Below are 21,333 nucleotides of genomic sequence, written 5' to 3' on the forward strand. Positions count from 1 at the left end.
TTCTCGGTCGTGAGAAGACCATTGTTCTTAACTTGGAGGTATTGGTATTTTTTTTTCCCAATTGTTTTTATTTTATTTTTGTTTTGTTTCTTCTAATCCTGTGTTTCAGCATATCAAGGCAATTATCATCGTTGAAGAGGTTAGTTAGTCACCTTTTTCTCCTTCAATATGTTACGTGTTTGCTTTCATCTTTGAAGGAGCGAGATTAGAAACATCATGGCTTCCTATTTCTGGGAAAGAACATGAATAAGAACATTATGAATTAGTATGGGGACTAGGGGTGGAAATGAGCCGAGCAGCTTGTTGAGGGCCTTTGGTTTGACCTATGTAAGGCTCGGCTCGGCTCGGCTCGGCTTGTTTACCATAAAGATCAAGTTCAAATTTTTTAAAAAGTCTTTTTAGATAAAAAGACCAAACTCAAACTATAAAAAAAGTTTGTTAGACTTGACAAGCCAGCTTGTTTAACTAATAATAATAATAATAATAATAATAATAACTTTATTTTATCAAATTTTATCTTATTCAGATTTTATTTCATCTAGATTTTATTTCGTCCAAATTTTATTTCATCCAATCTTATCTTATCTTGTCCAGATTTTATTTTATTTCATTTATGGGCTTGGACTTAAAATAGATTTGTGAGCTTTGAGACTGAGGACCTATATAACAGTACCAAAGTTTTAGTTATGGAGTTTTTTTTCGGAGAGGAGAATAATTCTAGGATTTTAGAATTCAAGTTTTTATTACTGTTCATGTAGAATAAAATTTGTTTTCTGCAATTTCTTTTTGGCTTCAATCTACATTTTCGTTTCTACTGATTAATGAAAGGCTAAGTCTCTAGCATTGTTTTCTCTTGAGGATCAAACACAGTTCTCTTTGAGGTTTTGTTATTACTATTGAATACTGATCAGTTTTTCCTTTTCACCAATTACTTTGTATTTGTTGCTATTAATCCATGCATGCTTACTGCTTGATTAATTGTCTCTCTGCTTAATTTACGTTTATGCTTAATGATCAGTTTCATTCATGATTAATTGGTGTATATGTTGTTTAATCACGTAATGACAACCTTATGTTAATTTTCACTTAGTAATTTAATTTAGGGTTGGATTAAGTGGTTGAACTGATTAAGGATAAATTCTTGTAACCTAGGGTAAGAGACTTGCTTGTGAATCAAAGGGAAACATGTTTTAATTCTGTTATTTTCTAATTCAAATTTGTTTGTTGTTTAATTTACAAAAACAAACAACCCCCCAATTCGTTACTATTTTATCACTTTCTGTTATGAATGTTTGATTGACCATTGCTCGTTGGAAGACGAACTAGGATCACAAACTTTGATTTTTTATTTTTTTATTTTTATTTTAGGCTGCTCATAATTGAAAAACTTAAACTGAATGAGAAATTAGGATTAGAGGAATGGTGGTAGATGGGGCCTTCTCTTAGCATATTATCCTACTATTGCATTAAATGGTCTTTTATCCATATTTTTTTTTATTTTTATATTTCAAATTATTGGTTGATTACTCATTTGTATAACTATTATTTATGGTTGGTACAATATATAACATTTTACCTTTCAAGATGTAATTGTTCTTCAATATTAATTAGTAACTATTTATTTTCTATTTTATTTAGCCTTTAAGGATTACTTGAGTAACTTTGCAATGTCCCATCTTCTATTCAATGGATAACCTTTGCATGCTTTTTTTGATCTCATTCTCCCGCATAACTTCTCTTATGTTTTTTTTTTTAAATACAATTATTATTTATATTTTTAAATATTTATTTATTGCATTTTTTGTATAGCGGCCGGGACAAATATCACCTCATAATGCTACCAAGTCCACAGGGTCCCTCTGCTCAACTATGCTATAAACCTTCCTATTAAAGTAAATTACAATAGCAAAATTATTTTTTTCTAGACTTCTATGTACATTGTATAAATGATAATTCCTGTATAGTGGAATAAGTTGATGATGAATCAATTGTCTTTGATCCAATACCAATGTTTTATTTGTTTCTTAGGATCTACAACTTTCTATATATAAAAAATCAATTTTAACGAAATAAAAATATGATAGCATAAATTTCTCTTAATTATTTTTTATGAAAAATTTATCTTAGTCAAGTAAAAATGTAAAAAATGTCTCGGAAACTTAGAATACAAAATTTAAAGAAATAAACATTTGCTTCATTTGTTACTATATAATATAGTTTAAGCAACACAAATTATTAAAATAAAATGTTCATAAAAATCAAGCCTTTAAATCCTATTTAACATATCGGTAGGTTTTAAAAATTTTAAAAATGGATAGTTATAATTAACAAATTAGTAGATTTTTAAAATTTTAAAACGGACAGTTTTAATTAAAATATTGGTTTTTAAAAATTTAACAACAAAAAAAATAGCAATTTTCATTTGGCAGATCTTTAAAATTAAAAAAATAAGAAATTTTAATTAATAAATTGGTAGGTTTTAAAATTTAAAAATGGGAATGTTTAGTTAGCTAATTTGTAGGTTTTTAAAATTAGTTATCTTTTTGTTACTCAATTTTAATCAAAAGGATCGTTTCTAGACTTAAACAGACGAGGAAAAAAAGTTTATGCGTATCTTAATAGATATACACATGACAAATGATAAAGAGGTCTTTCATTGTAATAGTATTTTAGTGATGCAAAGAAGAAGAAAAGTTTAAGAAAGAAGTTGAGAAAACATTACATTTCTAAAAGGACGATAAAATTATTGGGTATAAAATTTTATTCTTATATTATAAATTTGTAATTTCCTTATATGAGTTAATTGTTTTGTAATAAAATGTTAATTATTTGTTAAAATTGTGATAAAATTAAAGAGAATTGTTGAGATAAAATTGTTGGAATAAAGTTTTATTATCTTATCATGCATTAACTTGAATAATTCCAATTTAATTTAATTTTAGTGAGTAATAAGATAAATTTATAATATATAATATATTTATTATTTATATAGAGAAATATAAATTTGGACACCCACGCCAGTATTTCTGCTGGTATATGTATAAAGGAGAGATTAAATTACTATATCGATATTTTTAATAATTATTATATTATTTTATAACTTTTAAATAAATAATATTCTTTTAAAATTCATCATTAGATTAATTTTTTTTTTCACATTATATATGTAAAATTTTATATTAATTTAAAGTCATTTACTATTTCTTTTATATAAATTAAAATTATCATAATATAAATTTTTTAAAATATATTAAAATTTAAATTATTTAATTACCTTTTTTGTTGTTGTTTCATTCTGACAAAACTCGAAGCGAATGATCTAGGTAACACGTAAATATAATTTAACTTGATATCTCATATATATATATATATGAGATAAGATGGGTTAAATCTTAAACCAGCTAGCAAGACACAAATGTCTGGCACGCATGAGATCCGGTTAAGTGGATTTGATGTAGTGCAAACTGTCCAATTTCTCCTTGCACGTGTGAAAAAGGGACTGTTGGATTTTTTATGAATTGTTTTGTGGAAATGTTTTGAATTTGAAATGCCTATCCGAAAATATTAAGTTTTAACGTGACAGATTTTGATATGATTAGATAGAAAAATTAAGAGATTTTCAACCTTAATTATTTTACTGTTATAATTAATTACGATAATCATATTTCCATTAATTATTTTTTTATTATTTAAACATTTTAATTTCCATTTATTCTCAATGATTAACGTTTTTTCGTGTTTTTCCCTCCTATAAATATTGTTCTCTACCTTCCGTTTGAGACAAAAAAAATGAAGAACATCTTTGTTATTCACTTCTCTCTGAGTTCGCTTTATATATATATATATATATATATATATATATATATATATATAATCATTTAAATTATCAATTCATTGGCTTTCACTCCTTGTAGGGTAATAATATAATTAATTGAAATGGTAATGTCACCATGTTCACACACATATATATAAAAGAACAATGATAGCAAACATATCTTTTCTCTCTCCCTGAAACTTCATGATGATTCTTACAATTTACTCTGTAGATATATTTTAAAATTCATATATAATATAAAAACTAAATTGTGAAGTATGAAAAATTAAAATTATAAAATATACGTAATTATATAATATAAGTAGAATATAAAATTAAATATTAAAAATACACTCATGCTATAAAATGAGTTGTGTATTCTTTAATTTAAAATATTTAATTGTCAAAAAAATCTAATTAATTTAAAGATTTTGACTTTAAATTTTAAAGAAAAGAAATGGTTAACACGTGTATTTTGCAAGAAATTAAATTATATTTTTTTATGTATATTCATTGCATTGCAGACCATTCTTGTAAGTTTGAAACCAAAATAAAGTATTTATGTGAAAAGTTTTAATATCTTAAATATGTATTAGTCTCAAACCTATTTACTAAACAATATTATCGCATAAGAACAAGAATGACATAAGATAACCTACTAGAGTTAGTCTAGCTGGTAAAAGATTTGGAAAAAATATTTCTTAATTAAAATTCATATTATTTAATGAAATTAATTAATTTTTTTAATAAGTGTGAAATGATTTCTTTTTATATAAAAGAGAACGGTTGAAGTATTTATCAATATTTTGACATCAAATTCTAAACTTATGTAAAATTCTCAGGATACGTTTGGACAATTTTTCAAAAACATGTCTGCAATGCAAATCACTCTTTTACCTTCCAAAAGAATAATCTTTAAACTGTTGAAAAAGTGAACAAAGTTTCGTCACAGGAGATCAGATTAGACACGTTTGCCATTCGAAAACGAAATATGAAACTATCAATTCACGATCATTATTATAGTATTTATTAACAGATTTAATTCTCGGCAGCGTATTTTGAAGCGTACGTCAAATGTTCTTTCCTGTAAACAAAAACAAAGTGGCCTTTCCTCCGTTTTGCTATCAACTACACCTCACCTCACTGAAACTTCCTCAACCGAACCCCACGCCACGCTACGATTCGTCGTTTCGCTTTCTTCCTTTATATTTTATTTAATTTCGTAGTCTTCTTTTGCATGCGCCACCAACACCATCATCAATTGATTCAATTCAATTACGATAAGAATGGGTAATATCTGCGCTCGTTTGAAGTTGAAGCCGGCGCCGCAACCCTCTACGAAGAAGCGTTCCTCTTCCCGCCGAGAGAGGAGGCTCGACGACGCCGCCATTCGTGAGCAGGCCATCGCCGCCGCGATTCTCTTCAAGCAGCACCAGCAACAACAGCAACAGCAGCAGCAGCAATTCGATCGCTCTGCATCGCTTCGGTATCCGAATGGAGTCTCCAAGAAGAGTAACGCCAACGCCTTGCCCAGGAGTTCGAGTTCCAGGGCAAGGTCCCTCACCGACCCTCTCCTTCAACCTCACCAGCTTCTCAATCAGGTGCTTAATCGTTTTAATGAAAAGAAAAACACTGTTTGCATTTTTTCCCTCTATTATAGAGGATGGAACTCGATCTTCATTGTCTTGATTTGAGGCCGAGATTTCTAATTGCGGCTGCAGTCGTGGTTCCGTTGCGATCCTTTCCATCGGAGCCTAAATTGATAGAGTTTTTAAAAAAACCTTTGAAGAAATAAAAAAGAGCTATCGTGTGATTTTTTTTAAAGTATTTGTTTTTCTGTTGATTTGGTTTGTTTCTTTACTCGGGTCAGGTGATATTGAAAATTTTGACGATTTAGTTAATTTTTTGTGGATTTGGTTTGTTGTACTCGTGTTGGGTGTTTTTTTTTTTTTTTGTGATTAAGGTAGGTAATTTTGGACTTTGGAGGAGTGAGATTATTGGTTTCTTTTCTTGGTCACAAAGTGATCATTGTTTTCTGGTTATTAGTTTATTTATTTATTTTAGTTTCTAAAATCTAATTTGATTTCATGGGCGTTGCTTCTTGCCGGGCTTGATGTTTATGACATTATCTTTTTAAATCCAAATTCGTGTTTTGGTTGAAGACATGGTCTTGATATGGAGTATGATGGAGTTTTCTTAGAGTTGAAGCAGAAAAAGATATGAGAAATGGAATGAGATGTTGTAGATAGTGTTAGGATTCTGAAATGTATGATCTACACCCCATACTATTATTAGTTCAAGAGGCAATTGTGCAGACATGTGTTAAAGCATTATTGGAGGCAATTGTGCAGACATGTGCGATAGGTACTTAAGATAGAATTTTGGAAAGAATAATGTGCAGTCTTGAATGATGGAAAGGCATGTAAAGGAGTTGAGGTTTGTCCTTTTGAAGTGTTTTTTACTGAAAGTTTAGTGTAGCTTTGAAGGGAACCTTATTTTGCTTCTTTCTTGTCATAACAAAGATGTCAAATGGATCCAGTACTGTTCTGTCTGGATTGAGACGGTAGATGTTGCATTATTTTCTTAATCAAACATTTATATTAAAAAAATTCCCATCTTTTGATTTTGGTGCGTGATGTATAAAACAAAGACTTCATTTCTTATTTTTTATATTTTATTTTTGTAACTATAGCAAAAAATTGGTATGCTGATAATACTTCCATGTTATCTTTGCCGGTTATGGGGCGAAAATGTAAGCACAATATTTATTTTTAGTTTAGATAAGAGTTCTTCACTTCATCCCATCTTTGTTGGCGTGTTTCATCTAGCTTACACATACCTTTTCAAATTGACAGGGTGTGAATGTCGATGATCTCGAGACAAATCATGTTGTCCTTGTTCATGGAGGTGGCTTCGGGGCATGGTGTTGGTACAAATCCATAGCACTTCTAGAAGAAAGTGGTTATAAAGTAACTGCCATAGATTTAACTGGCTCGGGTGTGAGTTCATTTGATGCAAACAGCATTACAAGTCTGTCGCAATATGTGAAGCCACTTACCAACTTCCTTGAAAAACTTTTGGAAGGCGAAAAGGTACTTGGAAAGCTTTCTATTTTTATAACTAATGGATTGATTTATTCTATCCTTAATTCCTTATTATATATCTCTATTGGCTCTGTTCCATCCTTATTACATCTGAGAATAACTTTTTTGTGAATTTTCTTTCCATTTATTCCTTACTTTTCTTTTTTGGATTCTTATCAAGGTGATCTTGGTTGGACATGATTTTGGAGGGGTATGTATATCATATGCAATGGAGATGTTTCCTCTTAAGATTTCCAAGGCTGTCTTTATTGCTGCAGCAATGCTGACTAATGGACAAAGCACTCTTGATATTATTTCTCAACAGGTTTTTCATCTCCTGCTGCATCTTCATTTTCACTTGTTCTGTGATCTGAAATCTAAAAATCTCTCCAAATAAGTTACACAATCGAATAGGAAAGGAGAGGAGTGGGGAGGGGAGGGGAGGGGATGGGGATGGGGAGACATTATAGTAACTTTGTTATCCTGAATTTTGTTAAATTATTTGAACTAACAATGCATGGCATGTACAGACATGTGATTGAATCCTTCAACCACCATTCTTACACTGCACTTTGAATTACCTCTTTGCATGTGGCTACGAGTATTATTTGTATGACAAAAGGCAGTGCATTTATGCAGTCATTTTACCTCAATTCTATTTGATGGTTTATGTTGAGAAGTTTCTATTATCCATAAAAATACATAAGTTGGATTTCATCAACTTGAAATTTAAAAAGTCATTTGTCAGAGTTACACACATGCTTTAGGGTTGGTGCATTATAATATGCATTAACATTTTGCTAAATTGATAATCTTGCTATCATTTCTAGTAAAATTATGATGTCACACTCCTTTGGAGTAGAATGTTTATAATTTTGAAGGGACTAGAGATTGAAAACAGAGATAGAGGACATCATAATTATTATATAATTTTTTCTGGTTGTATGCAGTACACTTACAGTCTCTATAAATGAAGAATTCATATCCTTTTAGTAATGATTTGATTGTGGCTATCTGTTGTAGGCAGGTTCAAATGATCTTATGCGACAAGCCCAGACTTTTGTATATGCTAATGGGAATGATCATCCTCCCACTTCTTTTGATCTGGACAAGTCATTGTCGAGGGATTTGTTATTCAACCAAAGTCCCACCAAAGTAAGTAGTTTGGGTGGTGCCAAATTACCCCTCCCCCTTCCCTGTCAAAGGGGACAAACAGAAACATTGCCTTGCTACTGCTACATGAACATCTTTTTTATAAGTAAAACACAATACCTGTGACTAATCAATTCTTCATGTCCAATCTATTATTCAGTCTGAGTTGATAAGGGTATGCAAACTATTTTTTGGCATTTGATGACTTAATTTTTGAGTAAATCACTTAATTAGTTGATCATATATTTATTGAGGACTCAACTGCTAATCAGAGTGAGAATTTTTACATTTTTTGTTTCAATTTGATCTCTTAAGTTTATTTCACTTTGGTCCCTTAAAGTGTCTCTTTTAGACCAAATTGGTCTCTGTCAGTTTTTTACACTAACTGTTTATTTTGGCTGATGTGGCAAACATACATCTGAACTGACATCTCTTAGTTTACCATGTGTTACCAAGTTAGTGTGATAAATTAACGGGAGGACCAATTTGTTCTAACAAAGACTTAAAGTGAATTTTTTTAAAATTTAAGGGATCAAACTGAAATAAAAAAATGTAGATAACACACCAAAAATTGTATTGTAGCCTAAAATATACGTTGGATGATAAGTGAAATTGTGTAATTAGTTGAATTGCATGCAACTTCAGTGCTTCATAATTTTCAAAATGGACGGTTTTCAATGTTGTATATTGAACACTACAGTTTAACGAGTATGTTACAGATTAAACATAATATTTCTAAAAAAAGATTTTGATTAATCTTTTATTTGTTACTTCATAAAGATGGTTTAAATGTGTGACATGCTGCAAGAGGAAGCTGATATCCCCTCGTGGCCCATAACAGTTAAATAATATATTTTGTAACAAAGTCTCTTTGTGAAATCCTTGCTGTCAGATCTCTCCCTAGCCAACCAAATATGTTCTTTAGCATTAGGTGATGCATTTGTAAATATATTGACTTCTACATAAATATACATTTGTATAGGTGACTCAGAATTTAAGCTTTGTTTTTATGTTTTTTCATAGTTTTTTGAGCTTATATCTATTCCCCTGACCCTTCTTGTTTGTTGTTTTCTTTCTAAACGCAGGATATTGCACTGGCATGTGTCTCAATGAGGTCTGTACCATTTGCACCAGTTTTAGAGAAGGTTTCCCTTTCAGACCTGAAATATGGATCTGTAAGGCGATTTTATATAGAAACTCTTGAAGACAATGCCATACCCATTTCACTCCAGGAAAACATGATAAATGCAAGCACCCCAGAAAAGGTTTTCCGTTTGAAGGGGGCTGATCATTCTCCTTTTTTTTCAAAGCCTCAAGCTCTGCATAAGTTATTAGTAGAAGTCTCAAAGATCCTTTGAGAACATTCATTGTCTAAATTGTTTGTGCAGCCCTACCAACAGTAAAGCTTCAGTGACATGAAATAAGAATGTGCATCTGCCTTATTATTTAAGTCTATCATTTTGTGTGACTTGTAACATGTATTACTTGTAGCATAAAATTACTAGTCAAAAGATTCAGTATTTGTTGATTAATGTTGCAAGTTACCCCTAGAAATTAGAAAAGAATATTTGTAACTTGTTGAGTCTACAACAGCTGTGCGCATTCACATAGTACGATATCATAATGTAGAGGCACATTGCAAGGAAGAAAGAGGTATGGGAATCAAATGTGTTTACATTTTTTTGATGGTCCATTAATACTGCTGGTTGCTGGAGCATTCTTGAGAATCCCGAAGACTGCCTAGAGCTGCTGCTTTTTTCTATGCTTCTCCTTTTTGTCATAGGCAGTTCTCCCCAATATTTTTACTTGGGAACAAGTGTTTTATACCTTTAGCAACATGAGTAAATAAATTCTTTGTGCTCTGCAAAGTTGCAAGAAAGCTGATATGCTATAGTGTTTTGTAATCTATTGGCAAATTTTGGTGACTGTATATTGGTGATTCTATTGCTATCCCGCATGGAGGAGTTAATGATAAAATTTAGTAAGAATAATCATTAAATCCTGCTTAGAATTATTACATTTTATAAAATTAAGGGTAACATATGTTTTGTAACTATAGCTTTGATCAATCTTAGTTTTAAAAAAAAAAACCCAGTGGTTTTCATCCCTCCTTATGGTGAAAACTGTTTGTGACGAGGACGAAAATCAGTGTCTCTAAAGACCACGACCAAAATGGTCAAAGTTAAAGTATTGAGACTAATACCAACTTTTATCAAAGGGAAGGACTAAAAATATAGTTTACTCTAAAATTAAACTAATACTGTTGTCGTTGAATGAAAATATGTAAATCACTTGAATGATAATTTAATTTTGAATTTTGTGTTGTGTTGTGTTTAGACACGAGAATATTCTGTTTTGTTATGAAATATCATAAGTTTGAATCTTTTTTCTCCTTTATAGACAAAAAATAAATATCAAAGGGAAGGACTAAAAATATAGTTTACTCTAAAATTATACTAATACTGTTGTCGTTGAATGAAAATATGTAAATCACTTGAATGATAATTTAATTTTGAATTTTGTGTTGTGTTGTGTTTAGACACGAGAATATTCTGTTTTGTTATGAAATATCATAAGTTTGAATCTTTGTTCTCCTTTATAGACAAAAAATAAATATCAAAGGGAAGGACTAAAAATATAGTTTACTCTAAAATTAAACTAATACTGTTGTCGTTGAATGAAAATATGTAAATCACTTGAATGATAATTTAATTTTGAATTTTGTGTTGTGTTGTGTTTAGACACGGGAATATTCTGTTTTGTTATGAAATATCATAAGTTTGAATCTTTGTTCTCCTTTATAGACAAAAAAAATAAATAAAAATGAAGGCAATTTGAATGTTGACAAAACCCGAGTGTTTGTTGTCAAGTGTTACACAATTATTGCTCGGAATGAGTTTATGTTTGGTACAAGAAATAAAAAAAACATATTCCCACACATGTATTTTATCTCATTTTTTAAAGATATTTTTATTTTTTTAATTAAATTTTTTAAAACAATTCCAAGGATTGATGAGTGTTTACCAAACATCTTTGATGAGAATAATAATCATGATAATAGTATGCCACGGGAGTCCATGTATGTTCCATCCAAAGCATGGAGAGTCTACTATACAAAATGGAAAATGTTAAATGTCCACTGATAGAGCAAGAAGGAGAGAGATAGATTGATAGAGCAAGAAGGAGAGAGATAGATTGACAGAGGAAAAAAAGTAGAGAGAGATAATGATAGATATGATATGATATGACTGATGGGTGAAGGTTAGTGTTCTTTCCCTTGTTCGTTTGTTCATAGCATTTTGGTGCTCTCGTTGAGCTCTGATGGCGGATGACTAACCTTCCTCGAATCGCCTGGACCATCTTGAGGCCGCCATTGCCGAACTCGCTGTAGCTCAACTCCACTCTGCCGTGACCCTAGCCTCCATGGTCTCCAAACTTGATGTCATTCTCTTGAAACTACATATCTCGGTAACCAGCCAACCTTCCTCATCTTTCCCCTCTGAGAAGTTACCATCAATAGACAACTCTATGGACTCCGCAACGATAACAACACCGATGGTGCAATACCGCACAGAAACCATGTCGTTGATGTCTCTAGAGAAGCAGTTGACAACACCACTCACTCCAATATCGTTGCGACCAATATCAGCGCCGGAGTTGTTGTCAAAGGTGCCCCCTCTGCCGACGAAACAAGTTGTGGCGCAAGCGATTTTGTTGTTGTCCCGACCAGTATTGGTGCTGGACTTCTCATCAAAGGTGTTCCCTCTGGTGACGAAACAAGTTACGACACAAGTGGTTTTGTTGGAGGTATTTTGACACCACCGTCTCCGTCTTGGTAAGCTATCGCCACCTCTACGTTGTGTTCTCCGGCCTTGTCTTTGGCGTCGCCATTGACCTTTCAACGTCTAGGATCGCATTGCTGCATGACCTTTCACATTAAATATCTTTATAGGAAAATCTTTGATATAGTCTTGAAGACTGTTTACAAAGAGATCATTTATTTATTTATCTTTGAATGATAAATGTTAGTTGTTAGAAATATTAGTTTTGTTAATAGAGGGGGATCAAATCTATGATCTTTTCTTCTTTTCCTTTAACCACCCAACCAACTTTATAACTCCTACACGGAAGATTATGAAAAATTGAAAAATGGAATAATATAATGCAACAGCTACGTATGAATGAAATCACAAAGAAAAAGTAGTACGCATTCCTTGTTTCTTAACTAATATATATAAGAGAATGGAGGCAGGAATTGTACAAATCTATATGTATATAACTAATGATGACCATCTTACAATGCATTCCAAACATAGTACACGGTGAAAGATGGCGTGCGTGGCTCCTGTATGAATCTAATGTAGCCCATGCACTGCTCCTTCGAAGATCTTTTATCCCATGCAGCAACAATATGTGTGCACAACAACGCACATGAAAGTGCTCACCATCACATACCAACCCTTTTTGTAAAACAAGTTGACTTTTTAAAGTTTTTTGCAACACATCATTAGCAGAAGCATTATCCAAAGTGATATCCATAAATACTTCCCAATGTGATACCCTCTACCTTGATATACATATCTATAAAATAAAATACATGAAAATACAGAATTACATAAAATGAGATTTTATTCAATGAAGATAAAAGAGTTCACGTGGGTAAAATGTTCATATTCACTTCACTATTACAAATAAAATTTGTTAGAAATATTTTCGCCTCAAAACATCATGCATTTAAAACAAAAGTTCATGCGTCCCGACGTCTTTAGCACAATGCTCCTTAAAGAAATCCACCTAGTCATTTGCTCCCACAAACACAAGGTTCAAGATCATCACATGATTCAAACACAAACAACACATGAGGAGTGAGTTATCATATTCCTAACTAATAGAGAGAAACATAACAACATGTAGATATACATATCATATAAATGAAATACAACTTACTTAAACACATCTCAGTCATTCCATCACTTGTCGTGTAACATCGCATCTCAACACAACACGTCTCATTCATTTTCACACCATTCACGTACTCAAGGATCAAAACACAATATCACTCAACCAATCAATATCTATTAATACACAAGTGTTATGCAACAAATATACTATGACTCAATCCTATATGCAATGTGGTACCATGTTAGTGAAAAACCTCGTCGAACGCCTAGGAGTACATGACAAGACAGACCACACACTAGTAAGTCAGGTCACTCTCACTAGGTAAAATCATAGGGAGAACAATCAGGATCATGTTGTTTTGTAAGAATGCTCCAACCATGTGGGATCGGCACAGGCTTAAAGGAACACTCAAAGCGAGTATATTTACCCTCAAGACCTAGACTCCGAAGAGTTCGTCAGGGTCTCTACCTGCTAATTCAGGTCCAACCCATAAAATATTTTACCATGCAAACTCTATCTATGAATTGTACAAAACACACGAGTTCTTAATTGTTCTCAAAATAATTTTATCTCGTCGCGCCTCAAAGTGATTAAACTCGTCGGGTTTCGACAGTGGTTCCCATCATAATACTCGTCGTGCATTAACTCATCGCCCTTAAAAGGGTCTTATAGTCGTGTGATTGTATGGTTTATAACTCACAACTCAATGCACACAACATCTCAATGTACACATATATTACAAGTCAATACATGCTCAATTTATGACATACTCTCAGTCTCAATCACAATGGTATAATCCCAAAGTAACACATTATCACACCTCATTAATCATATATACATCACACAGTATTAATATATACATAACACAAACATAGACCTTACCTATGAACTATGCAATACACACAACTACTCAATTGTTTTTAAAATCATTTTAGCTCGTTGCGCCTCAAAGTGATTCAACTTGTTGGGTTCCCATACTGGATCCCATCACAATACTCGTCGCCCTTAAAGGGTCTTACAATTGTGTAATTCATAGCTCACAACTCAATACATACAATATTTCAATACACATGTATTTCATAATTCATCATAGGTTCAATTTGTCACTTACTCACAATTTCAACCACAATTTCATGATTTCAATATAACAATTTATCATGCTAATCTAGTAAATCTTGTCTAAAATACAAACAACTTATACAAAAATATTTCTCACAACATTGAGAATAAAACCCCTCAAACAATTTCACATAATCATATCAAAATCAAGGAATCAAAATCATAGGTCAAAAACACGAAAACACCAAGAACACTCAATTTATCAACCAATTCGCATAAGGACATCAATTGGTCCTTCAAACACAACAATATCATAATTATGAACATAAAGGAAGAATTATAATTCCACAAACATCTAAAAAAACCCGATTTAATCCTCTAATGATCCCCACACATGTTCATTATAATCCCAATTGTGATAAACTCATTTGTTACCTCTAAGCGGATTCACATGTGTAGTCTGGCAGCGATAATGACGTCTCTAGTAGTTTTCTAAGATTCCTCAAGCTTTTCCTTTGGTTGCTCTGCTAGGGTTTCCAAGCGTTAGAGAGAAGGAGAAGAGATTGAAGCCTTCATTACATTATCTTCATGCGAGACGCAGTTAACTCTCTAAAAATATTATGTCATAAATTTCAACAGTGGAAATGTGAGAAAATGAGCTCCAAAGTTGGTGTCCAAATTTCACGACGATCCAACGATTAACGAGTCCGGGATCGTAATTTTACTAGGGCAAACTTGGTGTATTCGGAAAAGGAGAGCTCTATACAAGGGACATTTCTCTTACCACAAACATTATTTCGTAAATCTCAATGGTTGGGATGTGCAAAAATGGATTCCGAACATGATGTTCAAATTTCACAACGATCCAACAGTTAATGAGTCCGGGATCATAGTTTTACTGAAAAATAAAAATATTTGAGTGTATGTGAAAATAAGAGAGAGTTTTGAAAAAGGGAGAAGAAAGAACGGATTTGAGAAGAAGATAGAGCATAGAGATGTGTCATAAATGTAAAAAATGACTGACTTAATATGTCTCTATTTATATATAAGTATTGTCACTCTATCATTTCCTCCATTTATTTTATTTTATAAAAACGAACTCTATTTTACTCTATATCAAATGAATAATTATAACATTTTTTTTATTTCCTAAAACACATTTATTTTATTTACCATAAAAATATTATTTTAATTGATAAAAGTATTTTTTCTTATTTATTTAATTACAAAAAAATTTATTATTTTCCTAAAACTCTATTTATTTTTAAATATAATTTTTTTAATTTTTTTTTAAAAAAAAGGGATGTTACACCCCAACACTCTCTCGTGCAATCTTTCCTTTGATATTTGAATCAGTCTTCTCCTCAATAGGGTGCTTGTGCCTCTTCTCAGTTGAAAGTATCAGTTGAACTATTCAGCAAAATTCTTTTTAGTAAACCAAGAACAAATAAAAAATAAATACCTACAAAGCCTTAAGTTGATATAGTCTTTGGTTTTGACTTTGACGCATAATGTGGTCCTTTCAAGGAAAGGCGAAAGTCTACGTACGAGTTTGGCCACCATGCTGCTATCCAAAATAAATTGATAAGGTGTTATGGACTTATGTCACAATGAAAGATTGTTCACTTGGTTCTTGTGTGAAGGTAGTGTAGTCCACGTGCTGCTTCTATGCAGATCTTTAGCCTCTGCTTCCATGTTAGTGGTTCCTTTTTCACATCACTAGAGTACAGGTGATCATGGAGAGATCCATTGGGCATGTACTAGTACAAGAATCTTCTCATCTATGTCGTTACAAAATCCAAATTGAGTGACCAAATTAGGATGTTGAAGCTGGAAGAGCAACTCAATTTCATTCTTGAACTCCTGAAGTGCTTTGTTGGCACTCCCATATATTTGGGTTACCGCAACTGTATACTCGGTAACACCGTTGTGTTGGAGAGAACCTTTATATATAGTACCAAGGAGTGCAGTTCTAATTATTTGGTTTTCATGAAAATTGATGGTTGATTTCCTAAGATCAGCCAGTGAAAATTAATGGCATAAGTCTTCTGTCGCAGTTGGATACTGTCTCTGAGACGAATTTGTAGGCTTCGAACAGCACAAGCTCAAATATTTGATAAACATTATTCCAATTCCTGATACCTGCTATGTTGCAAATTAATGAATAAATAGAAAGCAAATTACTTGGAGTGTACAGAATCAAGCGAATATATAAATTGCTGAGGGCATAGCCCTACTTGTGTAAGAGTGTACATTGTGTTGGAAGAAGATGTATGCCATCCTAATTTTTTTACCCACCAAATTGCAGAAAAAAAATATGTATTAACTTCTTATAGATTCAAGAAATATCTTTTCGTTTATATATTACTTAATCTTTGCAAGAACATATTTATTCATTGACCATTCGTTTCCTTATTAAAGCATCCAGATTTTTCCCTTTTCTTTTGTTTGGAAGGAGGAGGGGATGAAGCAACTGCTATTATTATTTTTTTTTTTCATTTTATCTTTATAAAATTGGGTCACCATAAATGAACTTAAATTAATGCGTAAAGTAAACTAGCTCTTGCATAGTCTTTTACAATTTATATGATTTGTTAATAATTACTCCATCAAGCTTTTGATTTGTATGGACGAGATTCTTACTAGCTAGTAAACGTTGCATTGCATGTTCTGAAATATTGAATGTTCAGGAACAGCTAAAGATAAAGAATAGGACTTATAGTAAACAGAGGACAAGGCTAAATCACTAGTTCTCATCAAATTCTTTCATAGCGATTATTTCTATATGGATCTACACAGACGCAAACTTTATACAACAAGAGATCAAATTTGAAGTTGATACTGGATTACTGGGCCAGCTTCTAAGCTGTAAGTGATGTATAATTAACAAGAAAACAGTATAGATACCTCAAAAAAGCAAAAATCTGAGTTCAGGCACCGTATTGTTATCCAAAACAAGTATGGATCCTCTCCTGCCTCTCCATCAAAATTTTCTCTATAGCTAAATAGGAACTATTCATTACATTTTTCTGTTCCTTCATTTCTGTGCAATGACTAATGAAGGGCTAAAATATTGCAGGATATTGGCTGCATGATGAAAGTCGGTGCACGTGACTCCTGTGTGAATGTAATGTAGTCCATGCACTGCAGCTTTGAAGGATCTTTCAGCCTATATATATCCACAAAAGTGATTCCATTTTCATATCATGACAGTTTAGGAAATTATGGAGAGATCAATTGGCAGTGCCTGTGTTCTCATACACCAGTCACAACAATCTTCTTGTCTTTGCGGTCATAAAATCTTACTAGAGAGACAAAAAATGCCTTGAGTGACAAAACTGGCAAATAACTCAATTTCATTCTTGAACTAAAAAAAATATTTTCCCATGACTTCCCATTCATCTGCTCTACTGTGATTGAACAATCTGTTGAACTGTTATCAATTATCATTGAGACAACCTTGGAAGTTCTATAATCTATCAGTTTAGTTTCCAGCTAAAGATGGTACCTATTCTGGTTGAGGATTAATTCATAATGATCATCGATAATAGGGTATAATCATCGCCAGTATTTATTATATCTGCTTCTTCCTGCAGTGACAGAGCAAGCTCAAGTTGCACCTCCACTTCACCCATTGCTGGTCGCTCATTCGGATCAAACTTCAAGCATCTTTCTGTGATATCCATAAATACTTCCCAACACTCTGGTGCAATCTTTCCTTTGATATTCGGATCAATATTCTCCTCAACAGGGTGCTTCTCCCGCTTCTCAACATCTTTTAGCTTGTCTTTGCATACCAGTTCCAGTAGCACTACCCCAAAGGAATAAACATCACATTTTTCTGTTATTGTATTGTTTTCGGAAATCTCAGGAGCCACATAACCATATGTACCTATAAGTGAAAGTATCAGTTGAACTATTCAGTAAAACTCTTATCAGTAAACTAACAACAAAACAAAAATAAATACCTATAAAGCCATCTTTTGAAATTGTCTTTGGTTTTGGCTTTGATGCATAATGCGGTCCTGTTAAGGAAAGCCGGAAGTCTGCAAGTTTGGCCACCATGTTGCTACCCAAAAGAATTTTATAAGGTGTTACGTCACGATGAAAGATGGTTCGCTTGACACCAGTGTGAAGGAAGTGTAGTCCACGTGCTGCTCCTATGCAGATCTTTAGTCTCTGCTTCCATGTTAGTGGTTCCTTTTTCACATCACTACAGTATAGGCGATCATGGAGAGATCCATTGGGGATGTACTCATATACAAGAATCTTCTCATCTTTGTGGTCACAAAATCCTAATAGAGTGATCAAATTAGGATGCCGAAGCTGGCAAAGCAACTCAATTTCATTCTTGAATTGCTTAAGCTCTTTCTCAGCGCTCCCATGTATTCGCCCGATTACAACTGTATCCTCAGTAACACCATTATGTTGGAGAGAACCTTTATATACAATACACATATCTCCAGTTCCAATTAGTTGGTCTTCATCAAAGTTTTTGGTTGATTTCTTAATATCAGCAAGTGAAAATTGATAGCACAGCTCTTCTATCACTGTAGGATACTGTCTCTGAGATGAACTTGTATGCTTCGACCAGCAGAAGCCCAAAAATTTGATAAACATTATCCCAATTTTTTATATCTGTTTTATTTTCAATCACAATAAGATTTAACTTTCATTCATGAATTTGAATACTGAACTTAAAAATGCATCATGAACATGAATACTCATCTTATGGAACCAAAACTAAAAACAACAGAACATACTTCTAACTTACTCTTACTCCCTCCAGTCTCTATTATAAGCAAAAAAAATCACTTGGTTTTTGGTCTCAAATATAAGCAAAAATAAGCGTAAATGTGAATCACTTCTAATTTACAAACAATAGAACATCTTTTGAAGTGATTTGTAAATATGAATTTACGAAGTTATAGGGTAAGTAACATTCATAAGTAAAAAATTCTTTACTGCAATTTATGGTTTCAGGACAGTGCTTTGAAGGAATAGACGTAAATGTGTTGTTTATTGTACAGGAAACTACACTGCACTCAAGATCTTCTCTCACTTTCTTGTTTTCATAGTTCTAACACTTTCCTTTTCAATCTAATCCCACCTCTGTACCACAAGTAGTAGAAACCAAGTTTTGATTTCATATTTCAAAATGGAAAGTAAAAGAAAGATGAGGGAAGTGTTTCTTTCATTCTCATATTTAGCGTATTACAATCAAAATCATTTGTTCTGCTAAAAGTAATGATAATTTCATAGATACAGATTCATATCCCTTAGTTATATCAGTAAAAGTGGTATGCTAATAAAATACAAAGAAAATTTCATATGTACGAGTGGACAGTTACGATCAAGCGAAGATATGAGTTGCAGATGGTATAGTTGTTCCCAACACAAAGGCATTGGAAGAAGAGCTGTGCCATGTCAAACTTTTATCCACCAAAAAATAAATAGATGCCTCAAAAAAATAAAATAAAATCAGTTAAATGGGAGATTGCATGTTTATTTTTCTTTTTGAGACAGGAAGATTGCATGTTTATAGAAATAGAGAAAATAGAGATATTGAATATCGCAAAGAATTCAAAGGTTGGGAACCTGGAGATGAACCCAAGACAGAAACAAAGCTTAAAAAATATTCTGTTGCTTCTTTATCTCGTTCGGCTCTCCATAAACTTGTCAAAGAGTTGATCGTGTTGAGATAATCCAATTTTGACCAGACAGAACCTTTTAAGGATAGGTGTCCTGAAATTGCATCTTTTATTCGGTATAAGAGTTGAGCAACTACTATGCCACGTGACTAAGGTTGTCAATATGGGTTGGTCTGGTCCGTTTTGGCCAGGCCCGCTTTTGGCCCGCCATAAACGGGCCAGTCTAGCCCGTCCTGCTAAGCAAAATAGGTTATCTTTCTTAGTCCGGCCCATTTCAAGCTAGCTCGTGGGTCATCCGCCAATTTATTTATTTATTTTTTCCAGATTTTGTATTGTCCTTTATCGTTGTTGGTAACATCAATTTTGAATCTAACTCTTGTCTTTTCATAATTTTTTATAACTAAAAATAATAATATACTAATAGTAAACAATAAAAGAATAAAACCTATCACAAACTTCAATATCTAGAATCTAGATGACCTTGTCACCTTGTGTGCCTCTAATCCCTCCATTTCAAAACTTCATGTACTTAATATGTGTGTACAACAACGCACATGAAAGTGCTCACCATCACATACCAACCCTTTTTGTAAAACAAGTTGACTTTTTAAAGTTTTTTGCAACACATCATTAGCAGAAGCATTATCCAAAGTGATGTTGAAAATTTTCTTCTCTATTCCCCAATCATGCAAGAAAGCAAAAACTTTTTTACACAACTCAAAACCAGTGTGAGGAGGAGGCATTTGTTGAAAATTAATGATTTTGTAAATTCCACTTTTAATCAACATAATGAGCAGTCAAGCAAATAAAACCCTTAGTATTACAAGTCAAAGAAATCCTATTAGGGATGGAAGCAAGTTCCTCTTTAAGGTCCGCCTTTTGTCTCATATATTTTTTAACCAAGACCCCCTACCGGTATTTCTAGTAAATGGAGTTACATCCGGATTCAAATATTCTAATAATACCCACAACTCCTTAAACTCAACAAATCTCAAAGGCAAATCATGCTTAACCATTAAATCAACAATCAATTCATGCACGACCGCTTCATCTATTTTTCTAACTTTCAATTTTCCTTGCATGTCTAACATCATTTGACCAATATCAGGCCCTTTACTTTTCTCACACTTCTTAAGATGACGTTTTAACTGAGAAGTACCGTGCGTTTTACCACCAATTGCATATTTTTTTCCAGAAGCATTACATGCTGCCCTAGTTTTTCCATCATCACACACACCTATATTAATGAAAAATTGCCATACTTTAGACCTTAAAGACCTAGGCCTTTTACTACTACCACTAGGCTCAACAAATTGAGATTGAATCTCTTCATGACTTGATTTGTCCTCATTTTCATCAATAGACATAGAACTAGAAGAAACTGGCTTATTAATTGACTCTTTTCTAGTTTCCATGCCAATTGTCAAAAACCTGTTAATGAGATTAAGTAATCAAAACTACTATTTATTATTCAACAAGACAAGACAACAATCACAACAAAATCAAAAAAATTACAATAAGAATTAAGAAGTAGCAAAATCAGATCAGCAATATTACAATAACAAGTTAACAACTACAAAATTAGAACAATTACAATAGGGATTAGGAAGTAGCAAAATCACATCAACAATATTACAATAACAACTACAAAATTAGATCAACAATGCATCTC

General features: G+C 32.5%; 2 protein-coding genes across 2 annotated transcripts; one reads left to right on the forward strand and one right to left on the reverse strand.

Moving 5' to 3' along the window:
• Positions 1–4,859: 4,859 nt before the first annotated feature.
• LOC114422728 (putative methylesterase 11, chloroplastic) lies at positions 4,860–9,999 on the forward strand. The gene is made up of 5 exons (XM_028389230.1): positions 4,860–5,415; positions 6,670–6,906; positions 7,079–7,222; positions 7,921–8,052; positions 9,135–9,999. Exons 1-5 carry the CDS (start codon positions 5,101–5,103, stop codon positions 9,405–9,407), a joined length of 1,101 nt encoding a protein of 366 aa, XP_028245031.1. The 5' UTR covers positions 4,860–5,100; the 3' UTR covers positions 9,408–9,999.
• Positions 10,000–16,733: 6,734 nt separating this feature from the next.
• Positions 16,734–19,750, reverse strand: LOC114422729 (receptor-like protein kinase ANXUR2). Its single transcript, XM_028389231.1, has 3 exons — positions 19,609–19,750; positions 17,979–18,648; positions 16,734–17,902 (listed from the first exon to the last, which is right to left on the reverse strand). Exons 2-3 carry the CDS (start codon positions 18,628–18,630, stop codon positions 17,535–17,537), a joined length of 1,020 nt encoding a protein of 339 aa, XP_028245032.1. The 5' UTR covers positions 18,631–18,648; positions 19,609–19,750; the 3' UTR covers positions 16,734–17,534.
• Positions 19,751–21,333: the final 1,583 nt, after the last annotated feature.

Source organism: Glycine soja, chromosome 8, assembly GCF_004193775.1.
Source record: "Glycine soja cultivar W05 chromosome 8, ASM419377v2, whole genome shotgun sequence".
Taxonomy (NCBI): Eukaryota; Viridiplantae; Streptophyta; class Magnoliopsida; order Fabales; family Fabaceae; genus Glycine; species Glycine soja.